At 47.3% G+C, this 26249-nt stretch overlaps 1 protein-coding gene across 1 annotated transcript; it reads left to right on the forward strand.

Annotated features, from left to right (window-relative positions):
- Positions 1–557: 557 nt before the first annotated feature.
- Positions 558–1395, forward strand: LOC125555853. The gene is made up of 3 exons (XM_048718677.1): positions 558–731; positions 834–938; positions 1028–1395. Exons 1-3 carry the CDS (start codon positions 631–633, stop codon positions 1326–1328), a joined length of 507 nt encoding a protein of 168 aa, XP_048574634.1. The 5' UTR covers positions 558–630; the 3' UTR covers positions 1329–1395.
- Positions 1396–26249: the final 24854 nt, after the last annotated feature.

Here is a 26249-nt window from a genome sequence, read left to right on the forward strand (position 1 = left end):
GAAGGCGATGAATGGTCTGACCAGACAAAAAAAGTTTTGCACTGCGTGAAAGTAAATCTATCTGTAGCGCCACATGTTCATAATACAAATATAAAATTTCCCACCAGCCCAACCTACCGCGAGCTACATGTCCAAGTTTGAAAACAGCCCAGCAGGCACATGACATGCATGCATAGCGCTGTGTACCCGAGGCCCATGTACAATCGCAGCGCCGCAGCCCATGGGACCATTGTATTGCAATTTAACAGCCAGCGTATATCCACAGAAAAACAAAGTACACATCGCAATGCTATAGTGGATGGCACAGATTTTGGCCTTCAGGTAGCTCGGCCACCAAAACGCCACAGTCGTCTCCACCATGCGATCTTTGTAGAAAATATAACTGCAGGTTCCATCGCTATATGAAGTATGAAAATTATATTTTGTATTAAATGGCCTAGCTAGCACCCAGTGTCAGTGAGGAGGATTTAGAACATATATGCCACCAGTATTAAATGTGCTAAATAAAGTGCTTTATTTGGTACTACTAGAAATTGCATTTAAATGCGTTTACAATCTACCTTGATTTTCTGTATAAATCTCCATCTTTCATTTCTCAACCCAGCTGAACCCCTAACCTTGCAAAGTTCCATGAGACCACAGAGCGTTAGCGCATTAGCTGCTACAACACTGGTGTTCCTCTCTTTGATCTGCAACATCCAGCTTTTGGTCTCCGTCACGGGCTTGTCCAGGTTATTTACCTATCGCAAAGTGTCCTTGATTTCTTTTTGTTCTTATTTATTCCTGCTGCTTGATTTACTTATTTTTTGATCCATCCCATGCATATTATATAGCTTTGCGATGGATAATTCCCCAAGTAAGCCAGAGCTCGGTGCTGCTGGTGCGGCTGGTAATCCAGAGGGTGTACTCCCTGATGTCGCCAACGTTGAGGTCAACAGGTTAGCCCCTGGATGCTCAAGTTTCTTCTTCATCATTGTTTTCTTACTTACCAGGTATTTGCGATTCCTAATTAATGTCCGTTGTCCAGTGTGCCAGCGGTTGATGATCAACACCCAGACCCAGCAGACGTATTGGCTTGGGCATTAAGACAGGGTCAAATTTATGCGGACCCACTTATGCAAAGGCTGGAAACTGTTGGAGCACTGCTCGACATAGAAATGCAGATTGTTCCCCCAGTGCCCCACCAAGTGATCTTGGCTGCACTGGACCAGCTTGCCATGCTGCCTATGCCTGCCGCCGATCCTGCTCCTCCCGAAGCCTCACAAGAGATAGATATAGACACCGAGGGGGTGGAAGGTGACGTGCCGCCACCCCCGGCAAGTCCCTGAGCCAAATATATAAGCTGCCGATTGCAATCGACTATTTTACTGTCTGTGTCTCGGAATACTTAATAAATATCAGCAGTATTATGATTTTATCTCACGTTTTGCTTCAGATTCGTGATCCTAAACAGTGCAGTGCTTTCGTTTACTGCTTCAGTTCCTGTTACGTATACCTTGGTTCAATCATGACTGAGATACGGCACTGTTTTCTATGCACCGAGACTAGTTAGACATGCATGTTTTCTGCCTTCCCTAAGAATATTGTATGTGCATCTGGATCTGCATCTTCGATGTTCTGTGTTCCTGGACTAACTGTGCCAAGTTATATTGCTTGTGTTGTGTGCCTAGCTACTTTTCATACTACTCATTCACAGGGATCGTAACTCCCATTTCATGCTTTTTCTAAAAATGGATTCTGGATATGCTATTTGTACCTTAGGCAGGTTTATAGTTCATGTAAGAACAGCTGTAATTTACATTTTACTTCCACATATGAATTTACCACTATTTTAGATCCTTTTATTTTCATTGCAAACTCTCAGTAGTGTAAAAAATATCTTGAAAAATAAGATGGTGCAAACCTCACATACTGATATTGCAGTGGATGAAATATAGCCGTATTTTAGTCCAAAAATATGCCATGCCATATTCAGATCACCCTCGTTGCAGATTGTTCATCCCTGATTTTCTAGATATGCTTTGACTAGTTATCTTTAAAAGCTTCCGGTCATTCAAATTACTGAGCCTGCAGGAGCATCAAACGAATAAACAACCAGACACTTATCCAATAACATATACTTAACTTTTTGCTCTATCATTTATAACCAATTTCTCGGGTTCAATTAAGATATGAAGTTTTTGATATGTTCAAAAGATGGCAACTCATCTATCAAACGACATATATCATATGTATGTACTATATGGAAATTTATAGTCACTAATCAGTCCCCCTGATTGTTTTTTATATACCACATGTTCTGAGTAAAAAGTCTACCGGAAGATAATGTTGTAAATGAAAATTCTTATACGATTCACTGTATTTTTTGTATGCCTACTATACTCATAAAATCCATTTTTGGACATGCTGATATGTTAGGTCACAACACCATCATTCTGATGGCATTTACCGCCCCGTCCTTTAGGAAAAGTTGTGGCTACACCCAGGCAATCTGCACCCACTAGTAAACTAGAAAAAAATAGCAAACCAAATCTAATTTTGTTTGAAACTTAGTGGCTTTGATTGTTGGGCAATAAGCCGCGGCGATGCATCGAACACGTCGGGCGCGTGTACGGGTGCGCGCCGGACGAGTTGGACGTGTCGGGTCCGCGGCGGTGTTGGAAACGAGAGTTTGGCATTGCTTCACGATGTATTGATCGGTGCAAAGCACACACATATATATGGAGTACAAGGTGGGCCACAACCTCAACTATACAATGACTAGGAGGTGGGCCAGGCTATACAATATACATGCACAAAATCATATATTCAACACCCCCCGCAGTCGAAGCGTCGCCGGAGACACAAAGACTAGACCTGAACTCCTCGAAGACAGAAGTAGGCAGTCCTTTGGTCATGACGTCGACGAACTGCTGTGCCGTCGGGACATGGAGGACCTGGATGCGCCCAAGAGGCACCTGCTCACGAACGAAGTGTATATCGAGCTCAATATGCTTTGTTCGACGATGGTGGACCGGGTTGGCGGAGAGGTAGACGGCGGAGACGTTGTCGCAGTAGACGAGCGTGGCCTTGTGAACATCACAAAGCAACTACTGGAGCAGCTGACGGAGCCAAGAGCATTCAGCAACGGCGTTAGCCACTGCTCGATACTCAGCCTCGGCACTCGAGTGGGAGACGGTGGGCTGTCGCTTGGAGGACCAAGAGATCAGGGACGACCCAAGGTAGACGCAGTACCGCGAGGTGGAGCGCCGTGTGTCCGGGCAGCCGGCCCAGTCCGCATCAGAGTAGGTGACGAGGTCGGTGGAGGCGGAGGCCGTCAGCGTAAGTCCCAAGGGCTGGTGTCACTTATGTATCGGAGGATATGCTTCACCAGAGTCTAGTGAGAGTCACGCGGAGCATGCATGTGAAGACAGACCTGCTGAACAACATACTGCAAGTCGGGACGCATCAGGGTCAGGTATTGCAAGGCGCCGACAATGGAGCGGTAGAATGCTGCATCAGATGCAGGCGAACCCTCCAAAGCGGTAACCTTGGCCTTGGTGTCGACGGGCATGGGAGCGGGCTCGCAGTTAAGCATGCCAGCTCGGTCGAGAAGCTCATGGGCATAGCGCTGCTGATGCAGGAAGAACCCATCTGGCCGCCGAACGACCTCAATGCCAAGGAAGTAATGCAGAGGACCCAAGTCCTTCAGGGCAAACTCATCACGAAGACGAGCAGTGAGCCGCTGAAGGAGCGCGACAATGGATGCCGTCAGAATGATGTCATCGACGTACAACAGCAAGTAGGCTGTGCCAACTCCGTGATGATACACGAAGAGGGACGCATCAGAGCGAGTCGATGTAAATCCGAGCGTCTGCAGGAAGGCGGCGATGCGCTGGTACCAAGCCCGAGGTGCCTGCTTCAACCCGTAGAGAGAACGGGAGAGCAAGCACACATGATCTGGATGCGTGGCGTCGACGAAGCCGGTGGGTTGCTCACAGAACACCTGCTTAGCCAGGTGGCCATGCAAGAAGGCGTTGGACACGTCCAACTGATGCACAGGCCAAGCTCGGGACACGGCTAGCTGGAACACGGCGTGGATCGTGCCCGGTTTAACAACCGGGGCAATGTGTCGGTGAAGTCCACGCCCGCGCGTTGCCGAAAACCCTGAACCACCCAGCGAGCTTTATAGCGCTTGAGAGTGCCATCCGGACGAGTCTTGTGCCAAAAGACCCACCTGCCTGTGATGATGTTGGCACGGGGCGGCCGAGGGACGAGCTGCCAGGTACGGTTCCGCTGGAGCGCATCGAACTCTTCCTGCATCGCAGCGAGCCAATGAGGATCCCAAAGGGCGGCTCAAGCTGACGATGGGAGAGGAGACGGCTCAGAGACAGAAGCAGCGAGAAGGTACTCATCGCTGGGGTACCGCGTGCTCGATCGGAGAGTGCCAGCCCGAGAGCGAGTCATCGGGCGGTGCAGCGGGTCCGGAGTGGAAATGGGCGACGACGAAGAAGAGCCCGCCTCCTCCGAGACCGCGGCGGGCGAGGCCGCGATGGGGGAGGCCGCAGGCGAGGCGGCGGGCGAAACTTCCGCGGGCGAGGCCGTCGCGGGCGAGGTGGGCGAAGCTGCCAGAGTGGTCGAGGTCAGGGACGCCAGGGGCGTCGCGGGCGCCGAGTGTAACACCCACGATGCGGCTATATCTCCCACGTGTCAGAGCACGACTTAGAGGCATAACCGCATAGTAGGCATGTCGCAAGAGGGGTAATCTTTACACATCCCATGTACTGAATAAGAAAGGAATAAAGAGTTGGCTTACAACCACCACTTCACACAATACATAAAATAGCATTACATCATCCAGAATTCAATCAAGGTCCGACTACGGAACCAAAATAAAAGAAGACCACCCCTAATGCTAGATCCCCGATCGTCCCAACTGGGCTCCACTACTGATCAACTGGAAACGGAACAACATAACGAACACGATCTTCATCGAGCTCCTCCTTGAGCTCGGTTGCGTCACCTGCACGATATCATCGGCACCTGCAAGCTGGTTTTGGAAGTATCTATGAGTCACGGGGACTCAGCAATCTCACACCCTCGCGATCAAGACTATTTAAGCTTATGGGTAGGGAAAGGTAGTGAGGTAGAGCTGCAGCAAGCACTAAGCATATATGGTGGCTAACTTACGCAAATGAGAGCGAGAAGAGAAGGCAAATCATGTTCGTGAACTAGAAGTGATCCTGAAACTACTTACGTTCAAACATAACACGAGACCGTGTTCACTTCCCGGACTCCGCCGGAAAGAGACCATCATGGCTACACACGCGGTTGATGCATTTTAATTAAGTTAAGTGTTAAGTTCTATACAACCGGATATTAACAAATTCCCATCTTCCCATAACCGCGGGCACGGCTTTCAAAAATTCAAAACCCTTCAGGGGTGTCCCAACTTAGCCCATCACAAGCTCTCACGGTCAACGAAGGATATTCCTTCTCCTAGGAAGACCCGATCAGACTCGGAATCTCGGTTACAAGACATTTCGACAATGGTAAAACAAGACCAGCAAGACCACCCGCTGTGCCGACAAATCCTGATGCGGAGCATCCTACGATCATCCCCATGTACACTTCGACTACTCCCCAAGCACCAAGAGGACATACGATGAGACCTCGACCAAACGACATTGGACACAAGGTGAACTCACTCCTCTTCGAACCGTCACTTTCCACATATGAGACATGGCTACTACCTCATGCATGGACCTTGCATATACTCAGGTACAACCGAGACAACCATGGAGGATCCAAGGACCAAGGCCAAGCATGGAAGAGGAGAAGGAAGGAGAAGCAAGGACAAGCTTCTAGAAAGCCCGGAACTTCCGGGAACTTCTGGCCCCCGGACCTTCCGACCTTCCCGGAACCTCTGGCCCCGGAGTCCAGACCAGCCCCGAGCGCGCCAACTCTCTGGATAGCCCGGAACCCGGCCAGAACCTGCCCGGAACTTCCGGAGCCCGGAACTTCCGGCCTGCCTGCGTGCAAAGACTCGGGCCAAGGGCCCATGTATCCCCCCTCTCACTTACCCCTTCGTGGGCTAGCACTATATATACTCCCCCACCTCCTCCTAGTTAGGGGTAGCATTGTGATAGCTCATTTGAGAGATAGAGCTACACTCATCCATATCGGATCTCCTCCTTGCGAGAGACCTCGGCCTCTTCGGAGAAGATCCCCTTGGATTCAAGCCCCCTTTCTAAGGGAAGATCCCCCCGTGGATTCAAGAACCCTTTACGGGAAGATCCCCTTATGGATTCAAGACCTCCTCTACGGAGAAGAACCGGCTACCCTATGTATCGTGCTTTGTTGGATTTGGACCGTGTATCTCTTTGTGTTTCGAGGATCTAGCACATGTGTGATCATACTTGTTGGTTTGAGTGTTTCTCTCGTGTTTCCCCTCGTGATTCCCCTCGTTTTCCCCCTCATGTTCTTCATGTTCTTCGCGGGATCCGCTCCTTTCGTGAAAGATCGGGCCTCTAGGGTTCTACCCTACATCATCTTGGTATCATGAGCCACGTTGATCACGATTTCGGAGCCTCCCCTCTTTGTTTGCTAGCCTAATTTTGTTGATTTCGTCCTAAATTCGAAAATCCCCACCAAAAATAGCCCCAATTTTTTTTTGTGATTTGTTGGTTTTGATGATGTTTTGTTGATTTTGATCCATGGATTCGCTGTGTTATAAGTGGATCTAGCATTCACCATCTTCTCCCCCATTTCTATCCATGAAATCTTCCCAATTTTGACCTTGGAAATCGAGTTTTTCCGCCCCCGTTCTTAGATCTGGAATTTAGGGTTCGTCCCGGAAGAAATTCCACGACCCCGGAACTTCCGTTCCCCGAAACTTCCATCCCAGCCCCGGAACTTCCGGACTAAGCAGAAAGTTTACCCCAAAAAACCCCAGACTCCCCGCACTTTTTCCGCGACCCCCGGAACTTCCGGCCTAACCAGAAACTTTCCCTGAAATTTCAGCATCAGCCTCTTTCACCGTTTTGGTCACAACTTTTCGCTCCGAACTCCGATTTGAGTGTTCTTTGGCTCGTTTTGAAGCGATCGATGTGCTCGAGGACCTCACCTTGGTTTCACCACCTTTTGACACCATCAAATTTTGTGCATTTTGGCATCTTTGCCTAGGGCTTCCACCACATCATCCGCTACACCACCGCAGACTTCCGCAACCTAACCAATTTTGTTCCCCGTCGCATATGTGGTTGCTTGAGGAGTGATTTGAGTCTCCTAATGTGTCTAGGCTACTTAGGGACGGTTGCTTCTTCATCAACCACCACCACCACCATAACTTCCGCATAGGCTTACCAACCATACACTTCTTACACCCCAACTTAACCCAATTTTGTTTGTGTTGTGAGTTGTGTCTCCTAAGGTGTTTCGGCTACTTAGGGACCGTGCTTCCAACTCCGACTCACATAACCCAATAACCCTCCACTTCCGCATTGCCTACTCGCTTAACCCATCATTGCATTGTCGCAATCCCATTGAGCTTCCGCAACACCACCGCCGTATCCCGCTACCACCATTTTGACATTTGAGATTTTGAGTTCGCGGTTTTTCCGTTTCCTAAGGTGTTTCGGCTAGTTAGGGACGAGTCTCCATCATCTTGGTATCTCCATCAAGATCACCGCCACTCATCATCGACACGGACGGTAACCTCCATATCATCTTGGTATCGTGGTATCCATCCATTGTATATTCCTTTGCCATTGCATTGATAACCCCTAGCCCATTTTGCGTCACTTGCCTATCGAGACTAGCCATTTGAGTATTGCCGGCAATGTTACTTGTGCACATTAGTGATCATCGAGCTACACCTCCCATTGCATACATACCATACCATAGGTATCATCTTGTTATCATATCATCTCGTGTGCCTCAAGTTTGTTCCCGCATATACACAATAGCTATCTTGGTTTGTGCATTGTGCAAAAGTGGCCATACAAAAAAAGAGAATAAAGCTTTTAAGCAAAGAAAAAGAGTGAACAAAGAGCTTGTAAGCAAGTGCCATAGCATCATACCACATTGTCATATAAGATCATCTTGGATCATAACACCGGGAACCATATATACATAGCATACTTGGGATAGAAGTTGTTGCATTTTTGTCTCCTATAGGTTGTGCACAAGTGTCGTATCCGCCTATTGAGAAATCGTGCTAGCGTCTCTCTAGAGTTGTGCAACAAGAGCATTTTTCGTGAATTCCACATTTTGAGCTCATTCCTTGGTTGCACGACCCCGTTTATCTATCCGTGTGTGTGTTTCCGTGTGCCACATATTGCTATTGGTCTACTTGTTTCACTTGCGAATTTGTGAATCTCTTTCAACATTATGGACTCTTGCTAACATTTTGCATAAAAGTTTTTGTGCCACTATCCTCACCGAGCTCCGCCATAAGCCTTATTTGTGTAGGTGTGAGAAACCGACAAGAATTGGTACCAATTGTGATATTTCCTTGTCCACATTGGAGTGATCATTGATCCACTTTCAACTTCGGTCAAGGTACATTTGGTATTCGTTCTTCTCTTTCTACCACTCACACTTTTCTCTTGGAGTGATGGATAGGCAAGGCATTTCATCTCCGGTCTTCGACAACAACGACGGTGTGAACAACGACATCACCAAAGCGTCAATCTTCGATCTACAACGACAAATGCAAGGCACACAATCAAGATTGCGAGAGCGCATCGAGAACCTCTCCATTGACATTCGCCACTCCGAAGCGAGGAAAAGGGACTACATCGACAACAAGCTTTCCGCACAAAAGGAGGAGCAAGATGCAAGGATGGAGGAGATTCGGGCCTTGATCAAGTCTACCTCCCTTTCGTCATCTTCAAGGCGGCGGCAAGCACATCGATCCTCTTCGGAGCGCCCAAGCGACACAAGCGCAAGTTGTCCACGTCCACAACTCCATGGTGACCACCATCACGTTCGTGATCCATCTCGTCATGAAGGGCATGTCACCTCCAAGCAACATGTGCACGACGACGACGAACGACATCTACTACGAGCTCAAGTGCGACAACGCCACCATCAACATGAAGATGCTCGAGATGCGCCTACCTACAAGTCCCAACAAGCCCTACTTCACGCCAAGTCCAAAGAGCACGCCAAGTCCAAAGTCCCAACAAGCCCTACTTCACGCCAAGTTCGTGACCACAAGAGAAGACCGCGAGACAAGCACCACCAAGAGCACGCTACGGCTACAACAACCACTTCGGCATCTTCGCCAAGTGCTATCAAGGCATCTTCGCCTTTGGACGTACGGCATCTTCGCCTACATCCCACGAGTACACCTACATTGACTTCATGAAGTCCAAGGCGACCACCTACAAGTGAGGGCGACACTTCCATCTTCGGAAGCCCCTCAAGGAAGAGGGCCGAGCATGGGAATTTCCCTTCGGTCATGGAGACGAGCTATGAGGTGCCACATCATATGGACCTCCAACAACAAGACGATGACAAGAAGGTCGAGCAAGGGCCATCCCCTTCGACCACGGCGACGCGCACTAACCGCTTCAACAACATGAAGACGGCGCCCATATTGGACTCATACTCCGAGTCAAGCTACGAGACCGCGCATGAGACCTTATCTTTGGTCTTCGAGGAGAGTGATGATGTGCCATATTCGGCCTTCATCCACGGCTACGACCACGACATGATTGAGCATGGAGACATTTGCACCAACATCTCTCCGACAACGACATGTGACGAGATGCCCCAATTGCCATGTGAGGAGAGCCACCACCACATGAGTGACATGAGTGACTCCACCACACGTGACATTGAGAGCATTTCCTATGAGAGGATGAGTGTGACCACCACTAGCCCCACACTTGAGAGCATGCCACACATCCTATGTGAGGTTGAGAGCCATTTGAGTGACTCCACCAACCATATGAGTGAGAGCATCCGAGAGGGAGTGAGTGAGCCACATGTGAGTGAGGTAGTTGACACGACATGTGAGGCCACTTTGATTTCTAACGACTTAACCTCTACTCCTAGTGTGTTTTCTTCTTTGGTGCTAGGTCTCCTACATGACGACATGCCTACCCTCGACGAGTCCATACCTCAAATGGAGACAATGATGGCCATGGTGGACGATGATGCACCCCCACATGGTTCCATCAAGATGAAGATGACCACGATTCGGTCTTCGACACCTCACCTACAACACATGAGCGATGCTCCAAAGGTAACATAGGTGATGGTGCTTCTCTTGTCCCACTAGTGGACTATTTTACGAATGATTGCTTGCATGATGTTGACACACCTATACCCATGCTTCATGCTAGTGCGACTTCTTCATGTCATGACTTACCTATTTATGATAAATATGATGATGAGCATGTTGATTTGCCTAGTTGTGATGCTATGCTCCATAGGATATCATGTGAAAATTCTTTTGGTCACATCATGTTTGACAATTCATTAACCTTGTCATATGCTGTAACGCCCCAAGACCGGAGCTTCAGATACCTTCCTTGGGTTCCGAGTTTCGTTGGTGTTTTGTTTGGTTCGTTGCATTCATCTTTGCATCATGTGCATTGCATCATGTCATCATGTCATTTCTTTTCTTAACTCAACTAAATAAATGGCATGGATCTTTGATCCATTTAAACCGAGGGAATTCACGTGGTGATTTCTCTTTATAACATATCCTCCCAATATTAGGGGGCTATAATAAATATTCCATCCCTTGGAAATTACCGCAACACACTTGCAAATATCCCATGCCTTTGTTATCTCAATTCTTGGTCTCCAAACTTTGCCCATATATCCTTTCGTCATTTTCCGGAGCTCCACCTAAATTCTCAACATTTTTGGACACTTCCAAAACCTAGTCCTAGTTCAAACCCATTTGAATTAAATTCAAATGAGTTTGAATTTACATCTTCCAATCTTGGCCTTTTATATTTTCTCGAAATAAGCGTATTTTTGTGAGTTCGGGAAAATTATCCCCATGCTCAAAATCCTTCCCTAACCCTCTCTTTCTTTTCCTCTCTCAAATTTCTTTTCTGTGAAGGTTTAAGTTTTTAAAGAGAGAGGGAGAAGAGAGCCCAGGCCAACCTCCCACGCCGGCCCAACCTCCCCTAGGCCCAACAGCCTCCTACCTAACCCTAAACCTCTCCCTGGCCCAACCCCCACCTCCCTCGCATCTTCCCAGCGCTGCCAGGAGCGCCCGCGCCCGCAGCCATATACCTCGATCCCATCTTCCCTCCCTTGCGTTTCTCTCTTTCACTCGATCCCGCACGTCTCCCCCTCCTCCTCTTGCACCACCAGAGGAGACCCTCTCCTCGATCCTCACCCTCCCCTTGGCTCTGCCATGCCAGCCTATGATGCCACCGCCGAGCACCACCAGGACCACGCCGGCCTCTCCTCCTTCCTCGACGTGCCTCTGCATCCGGCCGTTGCCAGCGAGCAGCTCCCCTCCTTCGTCCATGGAGGTCGCCGCCCTGCTAGCGGTCTTCCTCGCGGGACTCTCCTCTCCTACACCTCGTTCCCGGTCACCGGAAAGCCTGCGACGCTGCCACCACAGCTCCTTCCCCGCTGGCTACCTCCGCCGTCGTCATGCCGAGGCTCCTGCCGCGCTCTACCCCTTCCCCGCGTCCCCGTCACGCTGGAGTGCACCACCACCATCGCCGCCTCCTTGCTCGGGAGAGCAAAGGCTCGAACCAGAGCAGTCCCGCTCCGCTTCTTCACTGGAGCTCATCTCCCGTGCGCCTTCGCCATCCGATGCAGCTCCTGCCCGCGCTGGCCCTCCTCTGTTTCGCCGTGGGTGCCCGAACCGGCTGGAGTCGCCGTCTTCTGCAGCAGCTGCTCTGCTGCCTTGCCCGCTGGTGGCCGGCACCCCTCTCCAAGCATCCTGCCTCGCCATGAACGCGCCCTGCCTCCTTGTCCATAGTGTGCTCCGTCGCCCACGGCGGAGCACCTCAAGACGAAGCCCTTTTTTTCGTTGATGCGAACGGTTATACGAACATGACCCAGATTCGAAACGCAAGACGATGCCTTCGTTGCACCCATGCCGAGAAGGAGTATTTTGGATTCGTCAAGCACGACTATATATCCGGGATGCGTCAAGTACCCCACCGTCAAGACCGAGACCGCCCGGAGACCACGAAGCCGTGAGGTTCCACTACCGTCGTCGTGGATCCGACAAGTTCGCGAGTACCTCTACCTCCCACGACGACCTTGTACAACTACCGTCGCAAGAACCGAGACCGGCAAGTCCGAAGACCCAAGTACCATGATGCCAAGTACCCCTTCAGATCGCTAGGGTGGATCGCGAACGTTGACAAGGTTCCGATAAGACCGTCGACGTGTACGACCTACTCCGTGAATGTGTACCACTACCGCCGCTCGAACGTTTGCAGAACATGTACTGTCGACCCTCGAAGACCCGTGGACGGCAAGTTCCTTGTTGACCCCGAACACCTATGGAGTGTGAACATCTACGAAGCGAGAACGACTACTTCCACTACCATCGTCGCGAGAACGCCTACTTCCCTCTACGAACGAGAACCGTCCCCTTTGCACGCTCCGAAGGTATAACCCTGAGACGACGTCCGTGAATGAATGCTTGCGATGTTTGAGATGCTCGTGTTTGCACTGTGTCCAATTTTTCACTCGTTTCCTTGTCGCCAACTCGTGGGACACCCGGTATCTGGGAGTGCCCCACCATCTTCTGCACGCAACCGCACACTTCTCCTTTGCATCGGTATCTCAATCGAGTTACCGGAACCAGAACGTTGCCGTGGCACCGTTTTCGTTACCATTGCCGTGGCACCCCTTTCCTTTCCATCACGGTGACAAATGCTTCATAATTCTCTTGTCAACTTTTAATAAAAATTGCATAAACTTGTTCAGGTCAACCGCATCATGATAACAACAATTAAAATGTTTAATTTGTTGTCTGCATTAATTTGCTAAATGCATATGGGGATTTACCGGATTTGTGTTTGTTATATCCGGCCCCATTTAAATTGTTTAGATAGTATAGTTTTGTTATGCTTCACCTCTTGCCATGTTAACCAACTTTTAATATTGTTGAGTACCTAACCGAGAGTGAACTAAATAATTGATGTGGTGTTCCGTCAATATGCAACAGAGTTGCATACTGAGCTCCACTTAATTTGTAGGATTGCTTGTGCACTTTGCCATGCCAGGCCTCATTAATCCGGACATGCATCATATTTGGTTGTGCATCATGTCATGCTTATGTGGTGGTTGTTACTATGTTGTTTGCTTCTTTCCGGTGTTGCTTCTTCGGGTTAGTTCCGATAACGTCACGTTTGTGAGGATCCGTTCGACTACGTCTGTTTGTCTTCTTCATGGACTCGTTCTTCTTCCTTGCGGGATCTCAGGCAAGATGACCATACCCTCGAAATCACTTCTATCTTTGCTTGCTAGTTGCTTGCTCTTTTGCTATGCCTATGCTGCGATACCTACCACTTGCTTATCATGCCTCCCATATTATTGAGCCAAGCCTCTAACCCACCTTGTCCTAGCAAACCGTTGTTTGGCTATGTAACCGCTTTGCTCAGCCCCTCTTATAGCGTTGTTAGTTGCAGGTGAAGATTGAAGTTTGTTCCTTGTTGGAACATGGAGATGTTGTTCCTTGTTGGAACATGTTTACTTATTGGGATATCACAATATTTCTTATTTAATTAATGCATCTATATACTTGGTAAAGTGTCGAAGGCTCGGCCTTATGCCTGGTGTTTTGTTCCACTCTTGCCGCCCTAGTTTCCGTCATATCGGTGTTATGTTCCCGGATTTTGCGTTCCTTACGCGGTTGGTCATAATGGGAACCCCTTGACAGTTCACCTTGAATAAAACACCTTCAGCAAGGCCCAACATTGGTTTTACCATTCGCCACCTAGCCTTTTCTTTCCCTTGGGTTTTGCAGACTCAAGGGTCATCTTTATTTTAAACCCCTGGGCCAGTGCTCCTCTGAGTGTTGGTCCAAACTGAGCGTTTTCCGGAGCTACCAGGGGCAACTCTGGGCTGGCCCACCCGACGTCTGGCTCATCCGGTGTGCCCTGAGAACGAGATATGTGCAGCTCCTATCGGGATTTGTCAGCACATCTGGGTGGCTTTGCTGGTCTTGTTTTACCATTGTCGAAATGTCTTGTAACCGGGATTCCGAGCCTGATCGGGTCTTGCCGCTAGAAGGAATATCCTTCGTTGACCGTGAGAGCTTGTGATGGGCTAAGTTGGGACAACCCTGCAGGGATTTTGAACTTCCGAAAGCCGTGCCCGCGGTTATGGGTAGGTGGGAATTTGTTAATGTTCGGTTGTAGAAAACCTGAAGTTGACCTTAATTAAAATGCACCAACCGCGTGTGTAACCGTGATGGTCTCTTCTCGGCGGAGTCCGGGAAGTGAACACGGTGTTGGAGTTATGCTTGACGTAGGTTGTTCTAGGATCACTTCTTGATCATAGATTTCTCGACCGTGCTTTGCCTTCTCTTCTCGCTCTCTTTTGCGAATAGGTTAGCCACCACATATGCTAGTCGCTTGCTGCAGCTCCACCTCATACCTTTTATCCTTACCTATAAGCTTAAATAGTCTTGATCGCGAGGGTGTGAGATTTCTGAGTCCCTGTGGCTCACAGTTACTTCCAAAACCAGTTTGCAGGTGCCGATGTAACCGAGCAGGTGACGCAACCAAGCTCAAGGAGGAGCTCGATGAAGATTTTGTCCTTTGTGTTGTTTTGTGCTAGTTGATCAGTAGTGGAGCCCAGTCGGGACAATCGGGGATCTGTGTAGCATTTGGGGTAGTCTTCTTTTATTTTGGCTCCGTAGTCGGGCCTTGATTGTATTTGGATGATGTAATGCTTTATTCATGTAATTGTGTGAAGTGGCGATTGTAAGACAACTAGGTATCTCTTTCCCTTATGTATTACATGGGTTGTGTGAAGATTACCTCACGTGCGACATTGCTTTCAATGCGGTTATGCCTCTAAGTCGCGCTTCGACATGTGGGAGATATAGCCGCATCGAGGGATTACAAGTTGGTATCAGAGCCTTCCCCGACCTTAGGAGCCCCCACTGCTTGATCGAATTAGCTGACGAGTTGAGTCTAGAAAAATGTTTTGAGTCATTTCGGAATTATATATCTGAGAGTTTAGGAATTCTTTTTACTCCCCAGTCCCTTCATCGCTCTGGTAAGGCATCCTGACGTAGAGTTTTGACTCTTCTCTTCTCAAATTTCACTAAATTTTTTTAGGATCACGCGGGTATCTTGGAATCATTCTGATCGATTTGTGACGAGAACATTGTTCTTGGTGCCTCCTGTCATTTAGGGATTGTGGCAGTGTCCCGGGGAGTTGAGCTCCGAGGTGTTGTCATCACAATTTTATCGTTGCAGTTCTGGAATACCTGAGTTTAGTTTCGCCGACATCAAAAATCTCTTTTGTGCAGTTGTTGATGAGATAACCTCGACGCCACCCAGTACTAGGGCGGGAGTTCGGGAGTATTGCCATAACTTTTATAACGGATGCTTTTCGAAGGTTGAGGTAGACGATTTCCGAAGGTTTCTTGGTTATGTGTTGAAGGATGGATACAACTGGATGTAGGATTTGCTAGTTTTGGGTGAGATATTATGCTTCCCCTGTATCCCCAACACCTGATTGCATAACCGGAAAATTTCAGGAGTTTATAAGTGGGAATTCAAGTAGCTCTTAGGATATCTTTGCGACACATGTATGATATGAAATTGGGGGTTCGACGTCTAGTGGTCCGCCTATCCATGGTTGGTTTTACAGTGGTCTCGTTGTGTCTTAAAGATTCCTTGGCTATGCCGACTCGGGGACGCTTCGTATGTCATGTGCACTGCCTTGTACATGATGGTGCTGTACGATCGAGCCCGTGTAGGCCCCACCACGAAAACTTCGGACTAAATCTCTATCATATGTTTGTTCCGGCTATTTTGCAAGCCAATCCTTTGTTTTGTTTTGAGTTGTGGTATTTGAGTTGCTTCGAAGTCAAATGTTGATTCCATACCTTTTCTAAACGGTGTTCTCATATTCCTATGTGTATACCAAACCCCTTCATATTAATCGAGATTGTCATGCCAAACCTTTTCAACCGGTGTGCTTCTCTTCAAGCGGACCTGTCCATTTTTCAACACCTGCAAGATCAAGTATCAGTTCTTCTCAACAGTGTTTGTTTCATCCTTCCCAAGTTGCCTTTGTTTTCCTTCCCTCCCACCCTTTTTCTTCAAGGACTCGGATTTCTTAATCAACTATCCATTTTATCGATGGAAGCCTCTCCATTCCTTTTCTGTCAATGTTTTTATCCGGTGATTCTCATGAAGATTCTAATGGAGCTCCAAGTTCATCATTCGTCATTCTTTTTCTTCTGCGGTGGATTCAATTCAAGATTTCGGTGTTGTTCATATCTTTTCCTCATTTCAATACCTTCTCATACCGGTGCATCTCTTAATCATCTACTCCTCGCTATTCAATTGTTCCAGAGTGCTCAAGATATTTCGAAGATTCATGTTACCACTCTGCTTTCGTTCAAACTCTTGTAAGGATGTTATATCATTTAAGCCTTTTAATTCAACGGGTGCAAATCTCTCTTCCAAGCTATCGTTCTACGGTGTTTCTTTTGAGTGGGCCCTAACCCACAGGTCTTTTCCCAGGATCTTACCTGACTCTTCTTATTTTCCCGGAGCTATCTTCAAATTTCATTTCAAAGTTTAACGTAAGAATGAATTATCATCAGTCTCATATTTTTCTCCAAGATCTGTCGAATTCTTTTCATCGTTGGCTCAAACTTTCCAATTTTAATTCCGGAGTGCCTCTACAATTCTTGGTGTTGTTTCTCGTCGTCATTCTCTGTATTGAAGACCGAAGAAGAGTTTTTCCTTCATATCTTATCCATTCTCTCAAAGATTCGTCATTCTAGCTTATTGCCATGCTCTCATAATTGTTTCGATTGTGAGAATCCTTTTCACCTATTCGGAGTAATTCAGGAGTCTTTTCAGTTTGATTATCCGGAGCCCACCATCTAAGATTTATTCATTCCAGCTTTCAGCTCTCAACTCTAATTCTTACCGGTGCTTCGTTCAAGTGATCTCTAATCGGCTCGTGATCTCTTCGTTCTCATGTATCTAAATCCTCTCAAGCATCTTCGTTCATTTTATAATTCTTCCCAGCGATTTGTGCCTTTTTCCAATTCCATTTTCAAATTCTTACCGGTGATTCACCCCTTTTACTTCGTTCGTTTTCAATTCTTACCGGTGGCTCGTTCAAGATTTCTCTTCCTTTGTTATTGTATCGATTCATTTGTTATTTCTATCCTACCGGTGGTTCGTTCAATATTTTCCCAAGTTGGCGCTATATCTATCTTAATGCTCTCTACGATAATAAGTAGTATGTCAAATCCGCTGCTTGTCATCAATTTAAATTAGTGAAGGATAAGCATAATGTAATTCTTATTCTTGTTTCATCCAAGAGATTAATTCCTTACTCCGGAGGCTTATCAAATTCTCAGTTTCATTTGTTTCATCTTTTCTTTCCCGGAGTCCCAAGTTCTCTCAATCATTTCACCACGGAGATTCATCTAAATCGTTACAAGGATTCAACTTGTGTTTTCAACTTCTCTTTCCTTTTGTTGGACCATTCTTTTGTTTACCGGAGTTCTTCATCAAGGGGCAACATGATGGTTCATCAAGGATTTATTTCCTTCTCGAAGCGTTCATCAAGATTCTTTTCTAAGGAGCTTAAGATTCTTCATCTTGCAATCCGGAGTGCAAATTCTGTCTACCATATTATCAGAGGTGGTATTATGTCATTCTTGATAATTTGAGTTCATGTTTCATGATTCACATATTATTAAGAATGAGGTATTCTAAATCCATCAATCTCGTCATTGGAGTTACCTTGGGTTATATTTAACCTAAAGCTTTTCCTAAGGATTGTCGCTCTTATGGTGTTTATCAATGATCCAAGTTCTTCATTTATCCTCCTGGTGAGATAGCTTCTCGTCTCCTTGTTCTTATCAATCCAATTCTTTTTCTCGTGAGTGGCAGGTTGTCACCTCATAACTTGAGATGTACTCCATAAGACCATATCAAGCTTATTCTTTTTGTTGTTGGCTTTCCAATAACTCCGTTCGACCATTCTCCTAAGGATGCCTTTTCAAGCTCAATTCCGGCACAACTTGGCATTTTCTTCCCCATTCTTGTATTTCAATTATTTATCGTCTATTCTTTTGTTCCAGAGGCATGGTGATGTTGCTCTCTTCAATCCATCATCTGGTGTGCCAAGATCATGATCTTTTCATGCTTATCCTACTTAACCGGAGTGTTGTGACCTTTTTGCTCAAGTTCTTCTCGCCTTATCAAGCCTTGCACCTCTTTTCAACCGGAGTACTGTCTGAGATCTTTCTTACCCCTTGTTCCATTCTTTCATTAGTTCTGAAGGTAGTGTGTTGTTGATTTCATCAAGTATCCTCTCGTCTTGTAAAGTTCTAGTTAATTCCTTCCATTTTCAGTCAGAGTGCTGTCCAAATTATATCATTCTTATTCCCTCTCTATTTTGTTTTGACCCGAGTGGCTTCAATGTCTATCTTGTCACTTAAGCTCGTCTATTTCGTCGTATTTCTGACTCCTTGGCTAACGGAGTGTTTTCCACTTTCTTTATCTCCGTTGTATTATTCTTTTCTATTTGTTCAACCTCTCAAGGCTCGTGGTTTCACTCGTTTGTCAAAGAAGCAACTTAGTTTTACCTCTTCTCTTTATCTTCCGTTTTTCCCTCCGGTGCCATTCTAGATCTCGGGACGAGATCCTCTCATAGTGGTGGAGTGTTGTAACGCCCCAAGACCGGGGCTTCAGATACCTTCCATGGGTTCCGAGTTTCGTTGGTGTTTTGTTTGGTTCGTTGCATTCATCTTTGCATCATGTGCATTGCATCATGTCATCATGCCATCATGTCATTTTTTTCTTAACTCAACTAAATAAATGGCATGGATCTTTGATCCATTTAAACCGAGGGAATTCACGTGGTGATTTCTCTTTATAACATATCCTCCCAATATTAGGGGGCTATAATAAATATTCCATCCCTTGGAAATTACCGCAACACACTTGCAAATATCCCATGCCTTTGTTATCTCAATTCTTGGTCTCCAAACTTTGCCCATATATCCTTTCGTCATTTTCCGGAGCTCCACCTAAATTCTCAACATTTTTGGACACTTCCAAAACCTAGTCCTAGTTCAAACCCATTTGAATTAAATTCAAATGAGTTTGAATTTACATCTTCCAATCTTGGCCTTTTATATTTTCTCGAAACAAGCGTATTTTTGTGAGTTCGGGAAAATTATCCCCATGCTCAAAATCCTTCCCTAACCCTCTCTTTCTTTTCCTCTCTCAAATTTCTTTTCTGTTAAGGTTTAAGTTTTTAAAGAGAGAGGGAGAAGAGAGCCCAGGCCAACCTCCCACGCCGGCCCAACCTCCCCTAGGCCCAACAGCCTCCTACTTAACCCTAAACCTCTCCCTGGTCCAACCCCCACCTCCCTCGCATCTTCCCAGCGCTGCCAGGAGCGCCCGCGCCCGCAGCCATATACCTCGATCCCATCTTCCCTCCCTCGCGTTTCGCTATGACCATGATTACGCCAAGCTATTTAGGTGAGACTATAGAATACTCAAGCTTGCATGCCTGCAGGTCGACTCTAGAGGATCCTCACCCTCCCCTTGGCTCTGCCATGCCGGCCTGCGACGCCACTGCCGAGCACCACCAGGACCACGCCGGCCTCTCCTCCTTCCTCGACGTGCCTTTGCATCCGGCCGTCGCCAGCGAGCAGCTCCCCTCCTTCGTCCATGGCGGTCGCCGCCCCTGCCAGTGGTCTTCCTCGCGGGACTCTCCTCTCCTGCACCTCCTTCCCGGTCGCCAGCAAACCTGCGACGCTGCCACCGCAGATCCTTCACCGCTGGCTACCTCCGCCGTCGTCATGCCGAGGCTCCTGCCGTGCTCTACCCCTTCCCCGCGTCCCCGTCGCGCCGGAGCGCACCACCACCATCGCCGCCTCCTTGCTCGGGAGAGCAAAGGCTCGAACCCGAGCAGCCCCGTTCCGCTTCTTCACTGGAGCTCTTCTCCCGTGCGCCTTCGCCGTCCGATGCAGCTCCTGCCTGTGCCGGCCCTCCTCTGTTTCGGCGTGGGTGCCCGAACCGGCTGGAGTCGCCGTCTTCTGTAGCAGCTGCTCTGCTGCCTTGCCCGCTGGTGGCCGGCACCCCTCGCCGAGCATCCTGCATCGCCATGAACGCGCCCTGCCTCCTTGTCCACAGTGTGCTCCATCGCCCATGGCCGAGCACCTCAAGACGAATCCCTTTTTTTGTTGATGCCAATGGTTATACGAACATGACCCAGATTCGAAACGCAAGACGATGCCTCCGTTGCACCCATGCCGAGCAGGAGTATTTTGGATTCGTCAAGTACGACTACATATCCGGGATGCGTCAAGTACCCCACCGTCAAGACTGAGACCGCCCGGAGACCACGAAGCCGTGAGGTTCCACTACCGTCGCCATGGATCCGACAAGTTCGCGAGTACCTCTACCTCCCACGACGACCTTGTACAACTACCGTCGCAAGAACTGAGACCGGCAAGTCCGAAGACCCAAGTACCATGACGCCAAGTACCCCTTCGGATCGCCAGGGTGGATCGCGAACATTGACGAGGTTCTGATAAGACCGTCGACGTGTATGACCTACTCCGTGAATGTGTACCACTACCGCCGCTCGAACGTTTACAGAACATGTACCGTCGACCCTCGAAGACTCGTGGACGACAAGTTCCTTGTTGACCCCGAACACCTACGGAGTGTGAACATCTACGAAGCGAGAACGACTACTTCCACTACCGTCGTCGCGAGAACGCCTACTTCCTTTTACGAACGAGAACCGTCCCCTTTGCACGCTCTGAAGGTATAACCCTGAGACGACGTCCGTGAACGAATGCTTGTGATGTTTGAGATGCTTGTGATTGCACTGTGTCCAATTTGTCACTCGTTTCCTTGTCGCCAACTCGTGGGACACCCGGTATCCGGGAGCGCCCCACCATCTTCTGCACGCAACCGCACACTTCTCCTTTGCATCGGTATCTCAATCGAGTTACCGGAACCAGAACGTTGCCGTGGCACCGTTTTCATTACCGTTGCCGTGGCACCCCTTTCCTTTCCACCACGGTGACAAATGCTTCATAATGCTCTTGTCAACTTTTAATAAAAATTGCATAAACTTGTTCATGTCATCCGCATCATGATAACAACAATTAAAATGTTTAATTTGTTGTTTGCATTAATTTGCTAAATGCATATGGGGAGTTACCGGATTTGTTGTTTGTTATATCCGACCCCATTTAAATTGTTTAGATAGTATAATTTTGTTATGCTTCACCTCTTGCCATATTAACCAACTTTTAATATTGTTGAGTACCTAACCGAGAGTGAACTAAATAATTGATGTGGTGTTCCGTCAATATGCCACGGAGTTGCATATTGAGCTCCAATTAATTTGTAGGATTGCTTGTGCACTTTGCCATGCCAAGCCTCATTAATCCGGACATGCATCATATTTGGTTGTGCATCATGTCATGCTTATGTGGTGGTTGTTACTATGTTGTTTGCTTCTTTCCGGTGTTGCTTCTTCGGGTTAGTTCCGATAACGTCACGTTTGTGAGGATCCGTTCGACTACGTCTGTTTGTCTTCTTCATGGACTCGTTCTTCTTCCTTGCAGGATCTCAGGCAAGATGACCATACCCTCGAAATCACTTCTATCTTTGCTTGCTAGTTGCTCGCTCTTTTGCTATGCCTATGCTGCGATACCTACCACTTGCTTATCATGCCTCCCATATTGTTGAACCAAGCCTCTAACCCACCTTGTCCTAGCAAACCGTTGTTTGGCTATGTAACCGCTTCGCTCAGCCCCTCTTATAGCGTTGTTAGTTGCAGGTGAAGATTGAAGTTTGTTCCTTGTTGGAACATGGAGATGTTGTTCCTTGTTGGAACATGTTTACTTATTGGGATATCACAATATTTCTTATTTAATTAATGCATCTATATACTTGGTAAAGTGTCGAAGGCTCGGCCTTATGCCTGGTGTTTTGTTCCACTCTTGCCGCCCTAGTTTCCGTCATATCGGTGTTATGTTCCCGGATTTTGCGTTCCTTACGCGGTTGGTCATAATGGGAACCCCTTGACAGTTCACCTTGAATAAAACTCCTCCAGCAAGGCCCAACATTGGTTTTACCATTCGCCACCTAGCCTTTCCTTTCCCTTGGGTTCTGCAGACTCAAGGGTCATCTTTATTTTAAACCCCTGGGCCAGTGCTCCTCTGAGTGTTGGTCCAAACTGAGCGTTGTCCGGAGGTACCAGGGGCAACTCTGGGCTGGCCCACCCGACGTCTGGCTCATCCGGTGTGCCCTGAGAACGAGATATGTGCAGCTCCTATCGGGATTTGTAAGCACATCTGGGTGGCTTTGCTGGTCTTGTTTTACCATTGTCGAAATGTCTTGTAACCGGGATCCCGAGCCTGATCGGGTCTTCCCGCTAGAAGGAATATCCTTCGTTGACCGTGAGAGCTTGTGATGGGCTAAGTTGGGACACCCCTGCAGGGATTTTGAACTTTCGAAAGCCGTGCCCGCGGTTATGGGCAGATGGGAATTTGTTAATGTCCAGTTGTAGAAAACCTGAAGTTGACCTTAATTAAAATGCACCAACCGCGTGTGTAACCGTGATGGTCTCTTCTCGGCGGAGTCTGGGAAGTGAACACGGTGTTGGAGTTATGCTTGACGTAGGTTGTTCTAGGATCACTTCTTGATCATAGATTTCTCGACCGTGCTTTGCCTTCTCTTCTCGCTCTCTTTTGCGAATAGGTTAGCCACCACATATGCTAGTCGCTTGCTGCAGCTCCACCTCATACCTTTTATCCTTACCTATAAGCTTAAATAGTCTTGATCGCGAGGGTGTGAGATTTCTGAGTCCCTGTGGCTCACGGTTACTTCCAAAACCAGTTTGCAGGTGCCGATGTAACCGAGCAGGTGACGCAACCAAGCTCAAGGAGGAGCTCGATGAAGATTTTGTCCTTTGTGTTGTTTTGTGCTAGTTGATCAGTAGTGGAGCCCAGTCGGGACGATCGGGGATCTGTGTAGCATTTGGGGTAGTCTTATTTTATTCTGGCTCCGTAGTCGGTCCTTGATTGTATTTGGATGATGTAATTCTTTATTCATGTAATTATGTGAAGTGGCGATTGTAAGACAACTACATATCTCTTTCCCTTATGTATTACATGGGTTGTGTGAAGATTACCTCACTTGCGACATTGCTTTCAATGCGGTTATGCCTGTAAGTCGTGCTTCGACACGTGGGAGATATAGCCGCATCGAGGGCGTTACATATGCTATGCGTGAGATATCCCATATTGCATCTTTTCAATCTCAACATAGTGACTATGCATGCCCCATTCACATAAATCCCATTTGCACTTACGGCATAGATGACGAGATGATGGTCATTGGCTTTTGTTTTTCATGTGATGATATTGCCATGCTTCCTTTACATGATTTGTGCAATTCATCTACTATGCCATGCCATGATCACATTGTTCCAAATATGCATTGTTTTGGATGTTGTCAATATTCTCCATGTGATGTTTCCATTAAAGATCATGAGGAGACTCCCATAGTTTCCTCATACATATTAAGAGATTTTGATGCATTCCATACATTGCATGATTCTCATAATTGCTTGCACCGTATGCATTCCATGAATAACAATGCTCTACATATTTCTTGTGATGCATTACACAATTTGAGTCTCCATTATGCTATACATAACAACAAACCTATCATGATGGATGACATGTTTCTATATCACGCATCTCATTTATTTGAGCATGGGCTATTTTGTGCTAACCAACACAAGCACGTGCGCATCATGATGGATGATGTGTACATCTATCACGCACACACAATTTTCCCTTTGTCTTTGTTTTGTGTAGGTACTCATGTATACTCGTCAACCTCTCAATCCCAAGAGTTGACGAAAAGAGCTCTTGAGAGCATAGATGACTTGGGATCCCGTGAACTACCCTTCCCACCGCTCTCTTCCCGCAACGACTACGCGCATCTCTCTCAATTGGTTCTCACACGTCTATGGGCTATATACCGCTTCTGGCTTCTTGCTCATTTTATCGTGTTCACTTTGCATTCTATGCTTGCTTCTATGCCTTTGCCATGCAATTGTGACCCTTGCTTGCATCTACCCATGATTCACCATTATGCTACTCCTATGTGTATTTGCATGCTTGGTGGAGATCCTTGTTGCTATTGCCATGTTTATCATGTGCCTCAAGCTATTGATGCTATTTTGCTCATATCCTCCTTTCATGCTTGTGCTATGTCATGTGAATTATTCATGCACACTATTTGCACCCATGACATGCTTGCCATGATTCCTTCTAGTATGTTGCATCTTCGCACTACTAGCTTGCTTGACTTGATCACTATGATTGCTTGCTTTGTCGCATCACCCATGTTCAACTCTTACATGCTTTCTTGGGTTGATGACATATATGCTCGTGCCTCTCACATGATACATCTTGTTCATTGTCGCTTGCCTCCAATTATTGCATATATGCTTATTGATCTTGGAGACTTAGACACTTTACTTGTGATGCATGCTTTCTTGATTGCGCCTATTGTATTTGGTTGTTCTTGCATCATATGCGTCCATACTATGAAATGCTCCCTTGTCCTTTCTTATGATGAGCATGATGCATACACTTGTTGGGTATCTTACCACACGAATGACTGGTTTTGCATTTCCGCTAACCTCATTTGTTTTTCCGAGTGTTTGTCATGTTCTTTCCTTTTGAAGGATTCACAAGGCGATACCGTCATGAGTCAATTTGGTCATGTGAAGGCATACACGATGTGCAACACCAACATTTGCGATAATCTACTAACGGTGAACTCCTTCCCTTTGAGCAATCCTCAATTACTCATATTGGATGGGTCACTCTTTCATTGTTGTCTCCTTCTTGTTGTCTACATGATACATCTTGCAAACGGAGGAGCGATATTGGAGATGGACCCCATGGACCTTCAAGTTGAGGAGTGCTTGGACTTAGTGGATGCGCCTCCGGACCACCACTTCTACCACGACATCGAGCTATGGTACAACAATCCCCATAAAAAATTTGCACCTTATGCATGGACTGACTCATATTATAATTGCCATGTTGCATCTTGTCTTTATATGTCATCCATGATATATGAGCTTGTACATTTCCTTAGCAAATTTGTTGTGATCTTTCTTGATGGCATATTCATACATCATGATCATATTGCCCACCATCAATTGCATGATCACATAGTCACATTGAGCACCAATTACCATGTTCATGCTTTTGATACACCGTCTCTCTATGACATCATTTTGCACCGTGGTTGCATTTATCATTTTCACAACACAATTGTGTGCATAATGAATGTTTTCGCTCCCATGAATGCTTTCCATACTATTCCATCTCTTTTGGATAAGCTTCATGCACCTTGTCATGCCCAATCTTGTTGCACGGACTCATTCTTACATGATGGACACTTTGTGTGCTCTAACCATTGTATTTCTGAGTGTCCTTTGTGTTTGCTCTTTTTGCATGTATACCACTCCGGCGACACCTTGGAGTACTTGGATTGCGCAACGTCTTCCACTCCATCCAACTACAAGTCCGTCCACCACAACCATTTCCATGGTGATGAGGTTTTCGATCTGATGTCGGATCTTTCCCAAGGGAGGGGAGATGATGCGGAGCATCCTACAATCATCCCATGTACACTTCGACTACTCCCCAAGCCCCAAGAGGACATACGATGAGACCTTGACCAAACGCCATTGGACACAAGGTGAACTCACTCCTCTTCGAACCGTCACTTTCCACATATGAGACATGGCTACTACCTCATGCATGGACCTTGCATATACTCAGGTACAACCGAGACGACCATGGAGGATCCAAGGACCAAGGCCAAGCATGGAAGAGGAGAAGGAAGAAGAAGCAAGGACAAGCTTCTGGAAAGTCCGGAACTTCCGGCCTCCGCCCGGAACTTCCGGCCCCCGGACCTTCCGACCTTCTCGGAACCTCCGGCCCTGGAGTCCAGACCAGCCCCGAGCGCGCCAACTCTCTGGATAGCCCGGAA

Source organism: Triticum urartu, chromosome 5, assembly GCF_003073215.2.
Source record: "Triticum urartu cultivar G1812 chromosome 5, Tu2.1, whole genome shotgun sequence".
NCBI classification, from domain to species: Eukaryota; Viridiplantae; Streptophyta; class Magnoliopsida; order Poales; family Poaceae; genus Triticum; species Triticum urartu.